This window comes from Protopterus annectens, chromosome 8.part1 (genome assembly GCF_019279795.1).
Source record: "Protopterus annectens isolate FY-2018-M chromosome 8.part1, PAN1.0, whole genome shotgun sequence".
NCBI classification, from domain to species: Eukaryota; Metazoa; Chordata; order Ceratodontiformes; family Protopteridae; genus Protopterus; species Protopterus annectens.
Window position 1 is genome coordinate 72788632 of NC_056742.1, and position 16355 is coordinate 72804986.

The 16355-nt window shown below is 36.6% G+C and overlaps 1 protein-coding gene across 1 annotated transcript in view; it reads left to right on the plus strand.

The window, feature by feature from the left end:
• LOC122810071 overlaps positions 1–16355 on the plus strand; it is a 312474-nt gene that overhangs the window by 85065 nt on the left and 211054 nt on the right. Inside the window, exon 2 of the mRNA XM_044081563.1 lies at positions 789–1263. Within this exon, the coding sequence (XP_043937498.1) occupies positions 789–1263 (475 nt within the window). The remainder of the gene's footprint in view (positions 1–788; positions 1264–16355) is intronic.

Below are 16355 nucleotides of genomic sequence, written 5' to 3' on the forward strand. Positions count from 1 at the left end.
CCATTCACCATTTACATTTACAGCTGAGGCCTATGGAGAAAACCTCTAAAATATTACAAAACATTTTAAGAGCAATAATTTTACAATATTTAAAAATAATACAAAAACAACTACAATTTAAATAATTATACCAAATTAGACATAATATGAAAACACTGGTTAAGAACAGATACAAGTTATATGACAATGATTTAATAGTTAGAGAAATTTTAGCCAGTTTATAGAGAAATTAAAGGTACACTACTACAATACAAACAAAAATTGTAATACAAAGGCAAAGAAAAGCAAGCTTATGGTATATTTAGAGGGAAAGCCTTGGGAAAGAAATGAATATAAGTAGGAAGTTAGTATAGAAGAGAGAGTAAGGAGATATGGTATTTTCACTGAATAAATATATCCTTGGTGATATCTCATTTTTCTCATGCAATCGATTACGTCATCTTTTAAAGATGAAGATTAAGTTTGCCACAAAAGTCATCTCCTCCAGTCAAAGTTTCTACAGAAAAATGTCCCAGTTTTAAAAACAAAAACTTAGCATGCTGTCCTTTTGTGGCTCAGCTGGGCTAATGTTCTTAAATTGAGCAATACTGTATACTATTTATTTGTGCCCCAGCTGTGCTATTGTTCTTAAATTGAGCAATACTGTATACTGTTCATTTGTGCCCAGGCAATTATTCTTCATGATTATCTGTAACTTTACCTATATTTAAATAGTATTGCTTCCTTGCAGACTTCTCAAAAGCAAGTTTCATTATTTGATTTCCTTCTTTTTAATTTATTAAATTTAGCTGAATTTACCAGCAGAAGGAGAGGATATGAAAAAAGATGAAAATATTGCCAAAAAAGAAGCACAAAACTTACCTGAAGAGAAAAATGACCAACAAAGATCTGAAACATTATTTCCAGATAATGATCAGCCCAAGCAAATAAACCTAAACACTGGTGAGACCCAACAAAAAAAGAGTAATCAAAGCAAGCCTGAGAGTACAGCAGTCAAACAAGACAATCCGGAGATCAAAGCAATCAAGCAAAATGAGCCAAAGATCAAGCAAAGTGAGTCTGAAAGCAAAACATTCAGACAAAACAACCCAGAGAGTGAAGCAGTCAAGAAAAATGAGCCAGAGATCAAAACAATCAAGCAAAGTGAGTCTGAGAGCAAAGCAGTCAAAGAAAACCCAGAGAGCAAAGCAATCAAGCAAAACAACCCAGACAGCAAAACAGATAAGCAAGATGAGCAAAATGTATTGAAAGACTTAAATAATGGTATGTGTTTAAGAAATTCTAATCTAAGTAAGTTAAAAATATATTGATTTAAAATATTAGAATACAGATGAGAGTTGACAGATATTAAATGGCATCTGCACTTATGGCATTATCCACAACTGATTTCTCTATGGTTTACTAGTGAATTGCATGGAGGAAAACCTGCTTATGTAAGGTGCACCCAGACATGGTGCATAAAGGTTGCCCTATACGCTTGAAACAGGTGCTAACCTGTAGAGTTCTACAAATATGTCAAAGCTAAACTTACATAACAAAAAAAGTACCTTGCATGTTCTGAAAGGCTCTATTTAATTACTAAAAGTGTACACTTCACATACATACATACATACTTATATACATACATACATACATATGTACATAAACACATTTGTACATACATATGTGCATACCTACATACTTACATACATACATATGAAAGAAACTGGATTTCAAGAACCAAGATCAGTCACAAGGGAATATCTGCACACTGCTGAGACAGAAGTCAATGTCTTTCTCTACAGTAAATTTTCCTGAAGAAGCGACTTTTGTAAAAGCAAAGCATTATTCCACATATGAAATGACATCTGCTTAGACATTCTATACCCCCTGATATATTGTCTAAGTGTTCACTGTCAAACTATGATTAGGTTTCACAACAGTAAACCTCATTACCTGTGAGTGAAAAAAATATGATGACAAAGACCTACAGCTCTGTAAGGGAAGCATTCTCATACCAAGCACAGTACAATTTATACAAAATCATTTACAGTCACTCAGAATTACAGGCATAACCCACTAAACCTTTCTCATTATACCAAGGACAGTACAATTTATACAAAACACTTTACAGTCACTCAGAACTACAAGCTTAATACACTAAACCTTTTTCTGCCTCTCTACCTCTGAATATGACTCTCTGTCTCACACACGCTCACACACACACACACACACACACACACACACACACACACACACACACACACACACACTCATACAACAGAAATATTCTAATACATGGTTTTGCATGACACAAATGTCAGTACAGTCCTGCATAACAACAATGTTTGTACAATGTTTAAACAACATCTTTCCAATATACAGCTTAAAATGTGATGAAAGATTCAAGAGAACTTTGACCAAGTACTGACTAGGTTCAAAGAAGAAAACAGAACAGCTTACAGAAGCTCAGCTATACTGCCAGATAACAGGAAGAATTAGCACGAGAATCAGTCAATCAGTTCCATCAATGAATCAATCAATTAACACTAAGTAAAGTGCTTAAACTTAAGTACTGTTCAGATACTTAAGAAAATAAGTGTTTCATAGTGCTGAATGCAGCTCAGAGTTGTTGTTGTTTGTCTTTCGGCTTTTTTCCCGGTAAGGGGTCACTGCAGCGGAACTCCGGTCCGCTAATGATTGGCAGTAGATTTTTACGAAACGCCGAGGTGCCAGCTGGACGCCCAACCTTCAATGAAGGCACGCCCATTTACGCACACATGTCTTTCGAACGCTACCCAACCGTGGGGAGGACATGCAGACTACACACAAAAGGCACTCCCAAGCCACACCGAGAACTGAACAGGAGAACCTCTTGCTGTGAGGTAACAACGCTACCACCATACCACCGCGGCATGAATGCAGCTCAGAGTACTGACTTAAATGCCTAGTGGTATTGGAATAATTTTATTACTCAACTGTAAATTTGGAATATCAATGGACTGGGTCAGAGGTCACAAGATGTGGGAGGTACTTATGTTACATAATGAAAGACAGTCACACAGTTAACACTGAATGACCTGTTAGGGAAAAAAAGTACTGTAAGACGAAGATAATGCAAATTGTTCAATATATTATTTAATGAGAAATAAATCTAATTGTAGAGCTATTTGTGATTCCTGTTGCTGTACTTTGTATTTCTTTCCCTTATATCAATTTTATTGCATATAGATGGAGGTAACCAATGAGAAGGGCTCCTTCAGAAGGAATATGTAGACAGTTATTAGGATCAGCTGCCCTTATGGTTAGTTTTTGCACTCTCCATATTTCCCCGCCATGCACAATTGCCAGCAACAAGGCATACATCTCTCTTTTTTAATTCCACTTTTCTTATTTTATTTATTTATTGCATTTGTTTACCAGGATAATCTGACTGGGCAGAAAGCCACCCCTTTGCAGCAGATGTACAAGGAGAAAAGCTACAGAAAAATTCCAGCATTGCATAAAGAACATAACAGTGAATAAAAATTCTCTCTTTCTCTCCTTAAGGATTCTCTTACCAAAAAAACAATGTAAATCCAAGAAAACAGTCAAGTCTAAACAGGCTGTGCAAACTTTTATTCCATAAAAACAGATAAAATGGTGATAAAACTGTGAGCGCTTTCAGGATAACCCTTCATCAGACAGTGAAACGGCATTCATGAAGTCTATTTAAATACATTTAAAACACAACTACCAATCATCTCACTGCCTTCCTTTTCCTAAGGGCTGGTCTTAAAGGTATACATGTATTCAACCCTGGTGGATGATTTGCTGCTAGCTCTATAATCCAATGTAATTCATTACACTCTGTGACATGAGACGGAAAATAGTGGACTGACTGTTGTTGGTGACTATAATGTATTTAATTTATCTAATGCGGTTTTAACCCCAGAACAGCTACGAGTTTTGGGGAAAGGGCTGACTTTTATACCGAGTAGAGGCTCAAAAGTATGTGATGTTATTTTAGATTTGAATATGTTTGGGTGCAATATAGCACTGAGGGAAATGTATGGTAATAATATGAATGTACGAACAATGTTAAAACATCCAAGCACGTTTGTACCAATAATACACCCCACAATAAAAACTTATTTAAGGACATGTGAATTTGAAATTAGAAATTATTTTGAAAAAAAGTTATTATAAATATGAAAACTTTAATGCTTCTGAAAAGGAACCATTCAATTCTTTGATTGAAGATGAACGTATTGTAATTAAGTCAGCGGACAAGGGTGGGGGTGTTGGTGTTTTGAATACTGCAGCATATACCTCAGCACTGAATGATTTACTTAAAGATGCACAAAGTGTTTCTCCTATAATGCTGGGAAATTTAATTTGTAAAGTGAGAGCAAAACATGAAGAACTTAAGGGCGGGGGTTGTTGGAACAAGATTTGTTAGACTTTCTACATATAGAGCATCCTGTGACACCAATATTTAAAGCTCTACCAAAAATCCACAAAAATGTTATACCACCACCCATGAGACCGATAGTCTCAGGCAGGGGATGGATAACAGAACATTTATCCATATGGGTGGAAACTAAACTGAAAATAGTGATGCAGTGTTACCCACGAATATTAAAAGAGACAAGACACTTTTTGAGTATGTTATCGGAGGTTGTAAAAAACAAAACAATGACCAATGTATTAATGGTTACTCTTGATGTTAACAACCTCTTTACTGTTATTAGTAATAATTATGGCCTAAATGCAATTAGGGAAGCACTAAAAGTAGAGAAAGTGTTTGATGGGAGAACAAACCAGTTAATTCTGGAAGTTCTACAAGTCATACTTGAAAATAATGTATTTATGTGTGCAAACTCATATGCCAACCTAGTGTTGGTGTACTGGGAAGAAATGAATGTATGTACTAATGATCAGTGGTGGAGTGAATATCTACTGCATTATGTTCGATTTGTGGATGATGTTTATATTTTATGGCAACATAGTGAGGATGAACTGACAAGGTTTGTTAAGCATTTGGAGACAACCACTGATTTTTTACAGTTTACAGTAAAAGTGATTTTAAATTCATAGATTTTTTTGAATGTAAGAATAATCAAAGATGTAGTCACTGGTATGTCAAACTCTCTATACAAGAAAAACTGTTGGCGCAACCACTATTTGGAATTTTCAAGTATGCACCCAAGATGTACTTTTAAGAACATAGTAGTGGGACGGGAGTTTGCGCACATCGAGATTATGCACAGAAGAAGCCAACCTTGAAAAAGAGCTGGAGAGTTTACAGAACCATATGGTACAAAGGGGTTATACAAATAACTTGATGCAAGAGGGGTTAGAACTAGTGAAAAGAGATAGAAAGGGAAAGGCTAGACCATGGTTCAAAGCCAAAGGGACACAAAGCCATGAGAACAACACAATGGTACAAAAAAGTAATAAACATAGGCTTATGCTACAATATAGCAACAATATTAATGAGATCTGTGAAATAATTAAACAAAACTGGAAAATCCTGTTAAATGAAGATGGACTTAAAAAAATATAGCGGATAAAGAACCAAGCTTTGCTTTTAGATGCAACAGTAACTTGAAAGACATGTTGTGAAAAGAGCCAGGAATGAGAAATAAAACTAGGTTAACATCAGATAGAACAGGTACTTTTTCTTGCAGGCACTGTAAAACATGCTTCATGATTAGTGATAAGAATAGCTTTGTTCACCCCATAAATAAAAAGGAATATACATTTAAGCTATATGCAGACTGCCACATGGAAAATGTGGTATATTTAGCGGTGTCAATCATGCCCCAGTTACTATGTAGGGAAAACCAACTGTAAACTGAAAATTAGAATACAACTTCATTTGTACAGTATTAGACAGAAAGATGAACGTAATGCTCTGTATGTACATACTTCCAAGAATCCAACATACACTTTTAGATTTATGGTTATACAGGTTACTCATATGAGTAAAGGGGGGGACATAGTGAATGCCACAGAGTGTAATAAATTACACTGGATTATAGAGCTAGCAGCAAATCATCCACCAGGGTTGAATACATGTATACCTTTAAGACCAGCCCTTAGGAAAAGGAGGGCAGTGAGATGAATGGTAGTTGTGTTTTTAAATGCATTTAAATAGACTTCATGAAAGCTGTTTCACTGTCTGACGAAGGGATATCCCGAAAGGTCTCACAGTTGTATCACCATTTTATCTGTTTTTATGGAATAAAAGTTTGCACAGCCTGTTTGGACTCGAGTGTTTTCTTGGATTTACATAAAGAACATAGTAAACAGAGGTATGCAAGTTGTTGTTGCGTCTTTCGGCTTTTCCCAGTTAGGGGTCGCCACAGCGGAACTCCGGTCCGTTAATGATTGGTAGTTGATTTTTACGTGCCGAGTTACCAGCCTTGATGCACAACCTTCAACAAAAGTACGCCCATTCACGCATGTCTCCACGCAGAAGATGATCTAGCTGAGAATCAAACTGGACAATATACAAAATGCAAACAGAGTATCATTCATTAATATCAGCAGCATGTAATGAGCTATGAAACATTTTCTAGGGAGAAAAACTCCAGAAAATATATTACATAAAGAACATAGTAAACAGGGGTGTAGAAATAATCAACAAATATATGACATTTAAACAGAGTATCATTAATTATCAGCACCAGCATCTAAAGAGCTATGGAACATATTTGAAAATGAACTTGGCAGAAGGAGAGAAAAGGAAGAAAACAGAGGGTTAATGTTTTATGATAGGCAGAAAAAAGAAGGAAAGATGGAGGTCAAGGAGGAGGAGATTTTGGACCAATAAGTAAGGGTGTAGTGTTTATAAAGAATAGAAAAAAGTAGCTGCAGTTGCGCAGCAGTAGCGTTGTTTCTTCACAGCAAGAGGTTCTCCCGTTCAATTCTCAGCTAGTGTGCGGGGAGTGACTTCTGTGTGGAGTCTGCATGTCCTCCCCACGGGTTGAGTGGCGTTCCAAAAGACATGTGTGAATGGGCATGCCTTCGTTGAAGGTTGGGCGTCGAGCTGGCAACTCGGCACCGTGAAAATCGTCTGACAATCATTAGCGGACCGGAGTTCCGCTGTGGTGACCCCTAACTGGGAAAAGCCAAAAGACAACAACAGGCCATGCCATTCATCCAGGAGCTGTGCATGTACAGAGCCAGGTATGTTTTATGTATCCTCCTGTTTGTTCCTTAAACGAATTGGTGTTTGCTGTGTTTCTTAGAGTGAGTGGAAATGAATACCAAATTTTGACCAGGAAAGAAGAGTTCAAAGAGACACCAGCGGAGTTGTTAGTCTTTGTAAAAATTAAAAAAAAAAAACAAGTAATCTCCGTGGTATCCCCGAAGTCTCAAACAACCCACTAAACAAGTATAGTGGGTCCAAAAACAAAACAGTGTAAGAAACTTCTCTGTGTGGAAGCTTTTCAGTCCATATATCTCTAGTTAATCACTGTATATTAATCAGATCAGACATAGTAGTAAAATAGTGAACTTAAACTCGTCTTAAGTCCAAAAAAAAATTATATATAATATGAAATATTGTACAGAATTACTAAGTATTCGAAAGTAATCCAAGCAAGGCAGGCAGTCTATTTCTAGTCAAAAATCCTTTAAGTACACACACAAGCGATCCAAGTAAAACAAAATTAACAGAGTAATAGTTTCCTCACAAGCTTTCTAAATATATATATATATATATATATATATATATATATATATATATATATATATATACTTTTTATCAGGCAAGGGAGTGTTTTATTGTGCTATAAAATGAAGTGTTATTGGTACACATGTTAAATTCACATCCCTTCCCCCATCAGTGTGATATTTTTGATTGACAAATGGACTAAAGTTGATATATTTCCAGCCATGTTGTATATTGTCTTGAATAAAATCACAGACTTAATAATCTGGTTAAATAAGAGGTACTACATCATTATAAATTTTATTTAAAGTACGTAAGGGTTATATTATTATAACAGCTACTAAGTTGGGCAGGACCAGCTCGAATGTCACACTGATGGGGGAAGGGATGTGAATTTAACATGCGCACCAATAACACTTTGTTTTACAGCACAATAAACCACTCCCTTGCCTGATAAAAAGTATATATATATATATATATATATATATATATATATATATATATATATATTTTTTTTTTTTTAGAAAGCTTGTGAGGAAACTATTACTCTGTTAATTTTGTTTTACTTGGATCACCTGTCTGTGTACTTAATAAAGGATTTTCGACTGGAAACAGACTGCCTGCCTTACTTGGATTGCTTTTGAATAATTAGTAATTCTGTACAATATTTCATATTGTATATATATATTTTTTTGACTTAAGAAGAGTTTAAGTTCGCTACTTCTACTACTATTGTCTGATCTGATTAATATACAGTGATTAACTAGAGATATATGGACTGAAAATCTCCACACAGAGAAGTTGCTTACACTGTTTTGTCTTTATAAAAATTAATAACATTTTATTGGAGGATCTCAGCTGACTACTTGGGTTATATAGAGTGGAGAATATTTTTCAAACTCAGGCATTTGTCTGGTTAATAGATGAGTTTCTGGGAAATGACTAGCTTAAAACATGTAAGGTAATGTCCTAGCTCTAATCACTGAAGATTTTTTTTTTAAGGCCAGACAATGATGTGTCCTTTAATGGTGACTGGTGGCAAATTTCACTACCTTATTATATCATTGTTCTGAGAGTGAGAATCGAGTGGAGTGCAGGTTACTCAAGATGGAAGCAGCATAAAGTAGTGTAGGGACAAGAAGGGATTGAGTAATATTTTTTCCTGAGATTATCTGTGAGATATTGTTTGACTTTTGACTTTTTACAGCTTCTTTTATGTGATGATTAAACTTTAAGCTTTCCTCAATGGTGACTCCTAGAAGCTTAGTTTGACTTACTAGTTCTATGTTGATGTTATTATAAGAAGTGATTTTGAAATTATTTTTGTAGTCCATTTAATGCTTTGGGATAAATAGGATCAGTTTATTTTTTGGGTTAAGGAGCAGCTGTGTAACAAGGCAACTAGGCCTCTATGGTGGAAAAAGACTCTTGGGTGAGTTGTTTTAATTTATCTATGCTTTTAGCAGAACAGATGACTGATGAATTAGCTCCGTACTATATGACAGTGGCTTGTTTAGAAGTTAGGTGGAGATCATTAATGAATATATTGAACAACTGGGGACCTAAAATGGATCGTTGAGGGAGACCCACTGTAATGGGAAGGAAAGAGGAGATGTCATTTTGCCATTTTACTGCCTGTTGCCTACTAGAGAAATAGCCGGAGAACCACAGTAGTGAAGTTTCATGTATACCTAGGCAAGATAGTTTCTGAAGCAATTTCTGGTGGGACACTGTTGCTTGTCTAGTCAGGATGAAATAGATGAACATTTATGGGTTCAGTTCAAGCAGCTTTATTATGTACAAACACATCAGAAATGAGGCTAAGTAACATTAACTTATAAACAAACTAGCTATCACACACATACATGTTCACACTCTGGCTCTACTCTCAAAATGACACTGAAGCTAACACGTGCTTGCTATTTATATGCACATGGTGTCCTTGGATATGCTTCTTAAAGGTAAAGCACAGCACACTATTCTACATCCTCCCTCTTTGAGAAATGAGTCATGCATTATTGACAACATTGATTGACATGCAATTGATACAAATAATTCTTTGACATGCAATTATACAGAACTCGATACATATAGACAATTACGTCCAGTTTGCTGTGCATTTCACACTAGGTCTGGAAATATGACTAAATTGTGTGACATAGAAATTAGAATTAGGTCTAGCAACTGAGATTGTCTCTGCTCAATGTTCAACTTCAGGGACATCAGGATCATCATCTGGAACAGAAGTATGAGTCAAGACACGTTCTGGAACAGGAACATTGTCTGGATTGCTCTGAGATCTAGAGTGTGTATCACAGGAACAGTGCTGTGATATTGGTTCTAATACAGGAAGATGTTTGAGATTTCTCCTGTACTCCATACCCTCAGATTTCACAAAGTAGGATCTCGACTCTGCACATATACTTGTTACTTGACCAATCAGGTCAAAACCTTTCGCAGTTTGTATCCTCACTGTCTCTCTTTCTTTCAATGGAAGAAATCTGCTCCATTTGTCATAGCTGGACTTCTGGAACGAATGCTTTCTGAATAATTGGGCTTTGATTGTTCTGTTGTTTTTAGCTTTCGGGCTCAACAAACTGGAACTGATAGGTGATATTGTTCTGGTTTGCTTAGGTAGAAGTCTCTGAGAAGGCGAGCCAAGTATATTATCATGGATTATGTTTCTGAGATTGAGTAAATTCAAAAAGACATCAGTATTGTCACGCTTTGACTTTTCCAGTAATTGCTTTGCACTCTGCACTTCATGTTCAGCTAGTCCATTTGACTGTGGATATTCAGGACTACTAGTGACATGTACAAAGTCCCATTCTCTTGCAAATTTCTGAAACAGCTGACTGGTAAATTGGGTACCATTGTCAGAGATAAGCTTCTGTGGACTTCCATGGACTGAGAAATGATGTTTCAACTTGGTAATAACAGCAGTGGACGTTAGGTTATGTATGAAATTGATCTCAAACCAGTTCGAATAAGAGTCCACAAACACTAAGTAATGCTAATTGTTCCACTCGGGTATGTCAGTGGCTACTGTTGACCAAGATAGTTCAGGAACTTGACTTAGCTGAAGTGGTTCTTTTTGCAAATGCAGTTTAGTACTATTGCATACTGAACAAGAAGAAAGTGTTTAGAAATGCATTTTGATAGAGAAGGCTAAAATACTATTACTTTCACTCTTCTTTGGATAGTTTTGGAACCTGGGTGACCACGATGCAAAATCTGGATATATTCTTGTTGTAAGGAAGCAGGAACAACAATTTAAGGACCTTTGAAAATAATGCCATCTTCCATCAGCATTTCATCTCTGTGTAAGGAAAATAAGTTTGCACTTCGGGTAGTACATTAGATTGCTTTGACAGCCATCCAACATTAATGTAGTGGTTGAGCTTCTGCAAAATGGATCATTTTTTGTATGATGTCTCAGCTCATCAAGTCTTGTGGTAGAAAAATTATGCACTTCCATGACATTGAAGTCAACATTCTCTATTTCAATCTGTTCCATTGTATTTCTGGGCAATCTGGATAAGGTTTCAGCCAGATAAAGAAGTTTGCCTTTCATATAGACCATTTTGAAGTTGTACTTTTGCAATTTGAGCATCATTCTTTGTAATCTTGTTAGAGCTGAATGCATAGGCTTCTTTAAAATAGTAACTAGAAGTTGATGATCAGTTTCAATCTGAATATCTCGACCATAGATATAATCATGAAACTCGGAACATGCAATCACTATTGCCAAAAGTTCTTTCTCGATTTGAGCATATTGCATTTTAGTTTGGGTAAGTGTTCTAGATGCATAGGGTACTGGTCTGCCTTCCTGAAGAAAAACTGTGCCAAGGCCAAATTTTGAAGCATTGCAGGAAAAAGTTACTGGTTTATTGACATCATAGTACCTTCATGTAGGTGGGGTGGCAATTTTCTGCTTAAGGTCTTCAAATGCTTTCTGGTGCTGCTCTAACCAAGATCATGTAACATTTTTACATGTTAATTCTCTCAAAGGCATTGTCAAATCACTGAAGTCTGGTATAAACTTGCTTAAATAGTTGACCATACCAAGAAAACGTTGTAGAGTTTGAACATTATCTGGTGTTGCTGGCTTGGACGGATCTGGTCTCAAGTCAATGCTAGTAAACAAATGACCTACATATGTAACTTCCGATAGTCTGAATTTGCACTTTAGAGTTTTGAGCTTTAAGTTCACTTTACGTGCTCTGTCTAGAACTCTCAAGATATCTGTCATGCTCTGCTTCATCATTGCCTCTGACCAATAAATCATCTACTATTATGGCGCAAGGATAACCCCCAACAATTTGCTCCATTGCATGGCATCCTAAGGAATCTATATCTTCCAAATAGGGTACTGAATGTAGTCAGTAATGAAGATTTGCGATCAAGCATCACTTACCAAAATGAACTTTTTGCATCTAAGACAGAAAAAATAGTGACATTCGGTATCAGAGCAGTGACCTCCTCAACTGTACACATAGGATGATGTGGTCTCTTTAATGCTTTGTTCAAATCTCTTAGGTCAATGCATATTCTGATTTAATCTGAGCCTACCATGGACGACACCCATTCAGTAGGTTCTATAACTAGACAAATTACAATTTACTGCACCATTTTATCCAACTGAGCTTTGGCTTTAGTCTGCATAGCTATCTGAACTTTTCTTGCTGGTCTGACTGCTGGACTGACCTCAAAGTCTAACTTCATTGAATATACAACTGGATATTTGCCCAACTTGTCATCGAAAACATCAGCATACTCTGCAAAAATAGTGTTAGTGAAGCTGGAACTGGGACATGTGCTTATTTGATGAACTTTTTTGGTAAAAGAAAGCAGATTCATTCTCAAACTGTCTCTGAGACCCAATAATGACTGCACAAGTCTTCAAAATGCATAGAATAATACACTATAACAGTTCTTGGCCAAATAACATGAAAGCACTACTGAGCCTTCGGTTTGAATTTTTTCACCTCCATAAGCAACAAGTTTCACACAACTGGCCACATTTAATTGCTCACCAGCTCTCACCTTAGCAAATGTGTCTGCTGACATAACATTACACTTTGAACCAGTGTCTAATTTGAGCTTGGTGGATTTACCATTGATCTGGACAGTACAAAATATTTAATTTCTTGCCAATAAATCTACTACATCAATCTTTTCACCAATTACTGATACACCATCCACATAGAAAGTAGACTGCATTCCTACTTGATCAATTTGTTTTTTTGCATCTATATTACATTATCGTACGATATAAATAGCCAAAGCTATTTCATCATACCGATAATGTCTAAACCACAAAATATCGAACACACGGAACAGTGAATTTTTTTCCCAGGGAAAAAATTTGCTGCTCCGCAAAAAAAAAAAAACTTAAACACAAAGATAAGTGGGGGGCTTCACTCCCCACACCCTCCTACTTAAATATACCAACTCCGAGATCACACCATAGTGGAGGAAATGGCAAAGTCTCGAAGACGGCCCACCTAATTTTTTCCCTGTGAAAAAATTTGATGTTCCATGTCTTCGCTACTTTGCCATTTCGACAGTATCGGATCGACTACATAGCTTTTGCTATTTAGTCCATTCGATACGCTAATATAGACCCGTTTTTTCAAATGACCTTTCTTTATAACAGCATGAGGTTTACTTGATTTGCAAAATTTTTAAAAATGGTTCCATTTTTTACACTTGTGGCATTGCTAACCAAATGCTAAGCACTTTCCTCTTTTAGACACATGGTTGGCACCACAATTGCGACAGTTAACAATAAAGCTTGATTAGGGTTTTGCTTGTTCACTCTTGTACTGCACTGAGCATGCTCTCTTTACTGAACTAGTCTTAGAATTTTCTGGAAGACTACAGGTTTTACCTGGGTATCCTGCAGGGGTGGCAGGTGCCATGTGCTTATGCCTACTTCTGCTAGTCACATGCTGCATGCTGTCTACATTTACTCTGGACCCTGTTGAAATCATGCTCTTATCACTTGCAAGCATATTTGTGTGCCTTTCTGTAACTTCATTGATTTGACAAATCTCAATAGCTTTGCTCAGCATTAAATCACTATCACAAATCAAAATCTTTCTTACTGCAGCACTATTAAGACCACATACAAGCCTGTCCTTTATTAACTCATCTTTTAAATCACCAAACTTACACATTTTAGCTTTGTTTCTCATGTCAGTAATATAAGCTGCAAAAGTTTCTACTTGCTTTTGAGCTCTTGTGTAAAACAAATGCCTCTCTAATGTAAAATTAGTCTGGGGGTTGCACATTTCTCTGAATTTGTGCTTCAAACACTTGGGGTCTTTCCTTGATTCAGCCTGTACAACAATATGACAATCTTCCACTTCACCTTCATATACTGCTGGTGCATATACAAATGAATGTTCTCTTTCAATGGCCTCTGACCCAGCTAGGTTTAGCAAAATGAATGCCCTGATGCATGCATCTTTGTCAGAATAAGCTGCTTGTATGAATATGTTGTACTCTTGCTCAAATATACTCCAGTTCTCTGCAATATTCTGATTAAATACAAGTGGTGATGGTTTTTGAAATCCATCTGCCATATTAACATGTACCAGTGAAGGCTTTTACAAGTATGCACAAACACACACACTTGTACATATGGCAGAAATTTATGCCAGTACTATAACTATGCCCAATAGCACAACAAGCCTCTAAATAACTGAACTTTGTGAAATAAGTTTCCCGGGCACAATAATACTCTTGAAATTACTATATTGTAAAAAGTTACCTTTCAACAGTGTAAGAAACATTTCAAATAACTGCACTGTGAACTGGACAGAAAAAGCTCAGAGTAAGAAACATTTCAAAGTAACTGTACTTGGTGAATAAACAGTACACAGCACACTGAAATTTTCCCAAAATGGCTGTACTTTGCTAAATAACTCTGTATAGTGTCAGAAACTCTGTAATGGTGGCACTCTGTACCCAGTACAAGAAACTTTTTGAAATGGCTGTATATAGACTGCATTTTATGAAATAGTTGCACTTTGCACACAATAAACTCTTCAGAATAAATGCACAGTAATAAACATTCACTGTAAGCATTTTTACACACTTTGAGATACTTTGAATGACTCTAGTTATGCCCTGAATAGCTTCAATCAATGCAAAATAGTAGTTTATGCCAAAACACAGTAATCTGCCAAAAAACATGCAGTTGTCTTTCTTTATTTATGCTTAATGTGCCCTTTTCACCCTTATTTATAATTGTTTTACTCGTTTAATCTCTTTTCATGCCCATTATACTTTCTTGTGCTCGTTTTAATTCTAAACATGCTCGTTTTACTTTAAACATGCTCATTTTGTAGTTATGAGGTAATTCTGATCCCCATATGTGCTTTTCTGATAATTGTTTTATCAAATAACTTAATTTTGAACATTTAGTTTAATTAATAAACTCTTTATGCCACTCGTTTGCTTAATAAACATTTCTGTGCTATTTGTTTGCTTAAGAATGCATTCTGTGCTGTTGTAATGTTCCGTTTTTATCTTTTTTTTATAAAATAAGTCATTTGTACATGTTTTCATTATCTTTAGTTCATTTCTGGCCCTTTTTTGCATCCGGTTCACTCAGTTTGCATTCACTGTTAACTCTGCACCTTATGGCTCTGAAGGCAGTCTCTGGAATTCCGATTCTGACACCATGTCACTCGTCTAGTCAGGGTGAACCAGACAAACATTTATGGGTTCTGTCCAAGCAGCTTTATTATGTACAAACACATCAGAAATGAGGATTGATAACTTTAACTTATAAACAAACTAGCTATCATACACATACATGTTCACACTCTAGCTGCACTCTCAAAATGGCACTGAAACTAGCACGTACTTGCTATTTATATGCAAGTGCTGTCCTTGGAAATGCTTCTTAAAGGTACAACACAGCACACTATTCTACAGATACCATGTTGAAAGCTTTGGATAAATCTTTGAAAAATGCTTAGGCTGAGTTCCCAGACTTTTCATATTGGTTAACAGATGTTATAAAACTAAGGAGAGCTGATCATGTAGCCCAAGCTGGTATGACCCTGACCTTGAGTAGCATACTACCTTCACCTAGAATGATACCACAATACAAAGACAAAATGATCAATTTCAACAATTGGCTAAGCTTCTGGTGTCATTCTAAGGGGATCCAGTGTCTGTCTGCCTGGGATGACATGATAGACAAGCCTCGCTGTTTTGCCAGAGATGGGCTGCACCTGTCACCCCTAGGTTTTCGAATACTGGCCAAGGCTCTTGCCGTCCCCATAGTGCCTTTTTTAGGCAAGGCTCAAAGGACAAACCAACCACCGTAACCAGCACAGGTAACCAAAAACTAGGGGTAATGCTACTCAACGCCAGAATCTCAACCTCAAAATGCACACACTCGAGACTCTCCTCAGCATGGAGAAAATCAGTGTTTGTGCAGTAATGGAAACTTGGTTCAAGGCTCAAGAGAGCACCCCAGCACTGCCAGGTTACAATTCATATCATACCTTCGGGCCTCAGTTACCAGATCGCAGTACAAAGGATGGAGGTGTATCCATATTCATCAAGGATACCCATATCTCCAGGTTAGTAGCGCAGCATGATGCTCCAGAGATCATCCATGCACAACTATCAGCAGACAAAACCACATTTCAAGTCGTAGCCAGTTATAGATCACCCACCATGTCCCAAG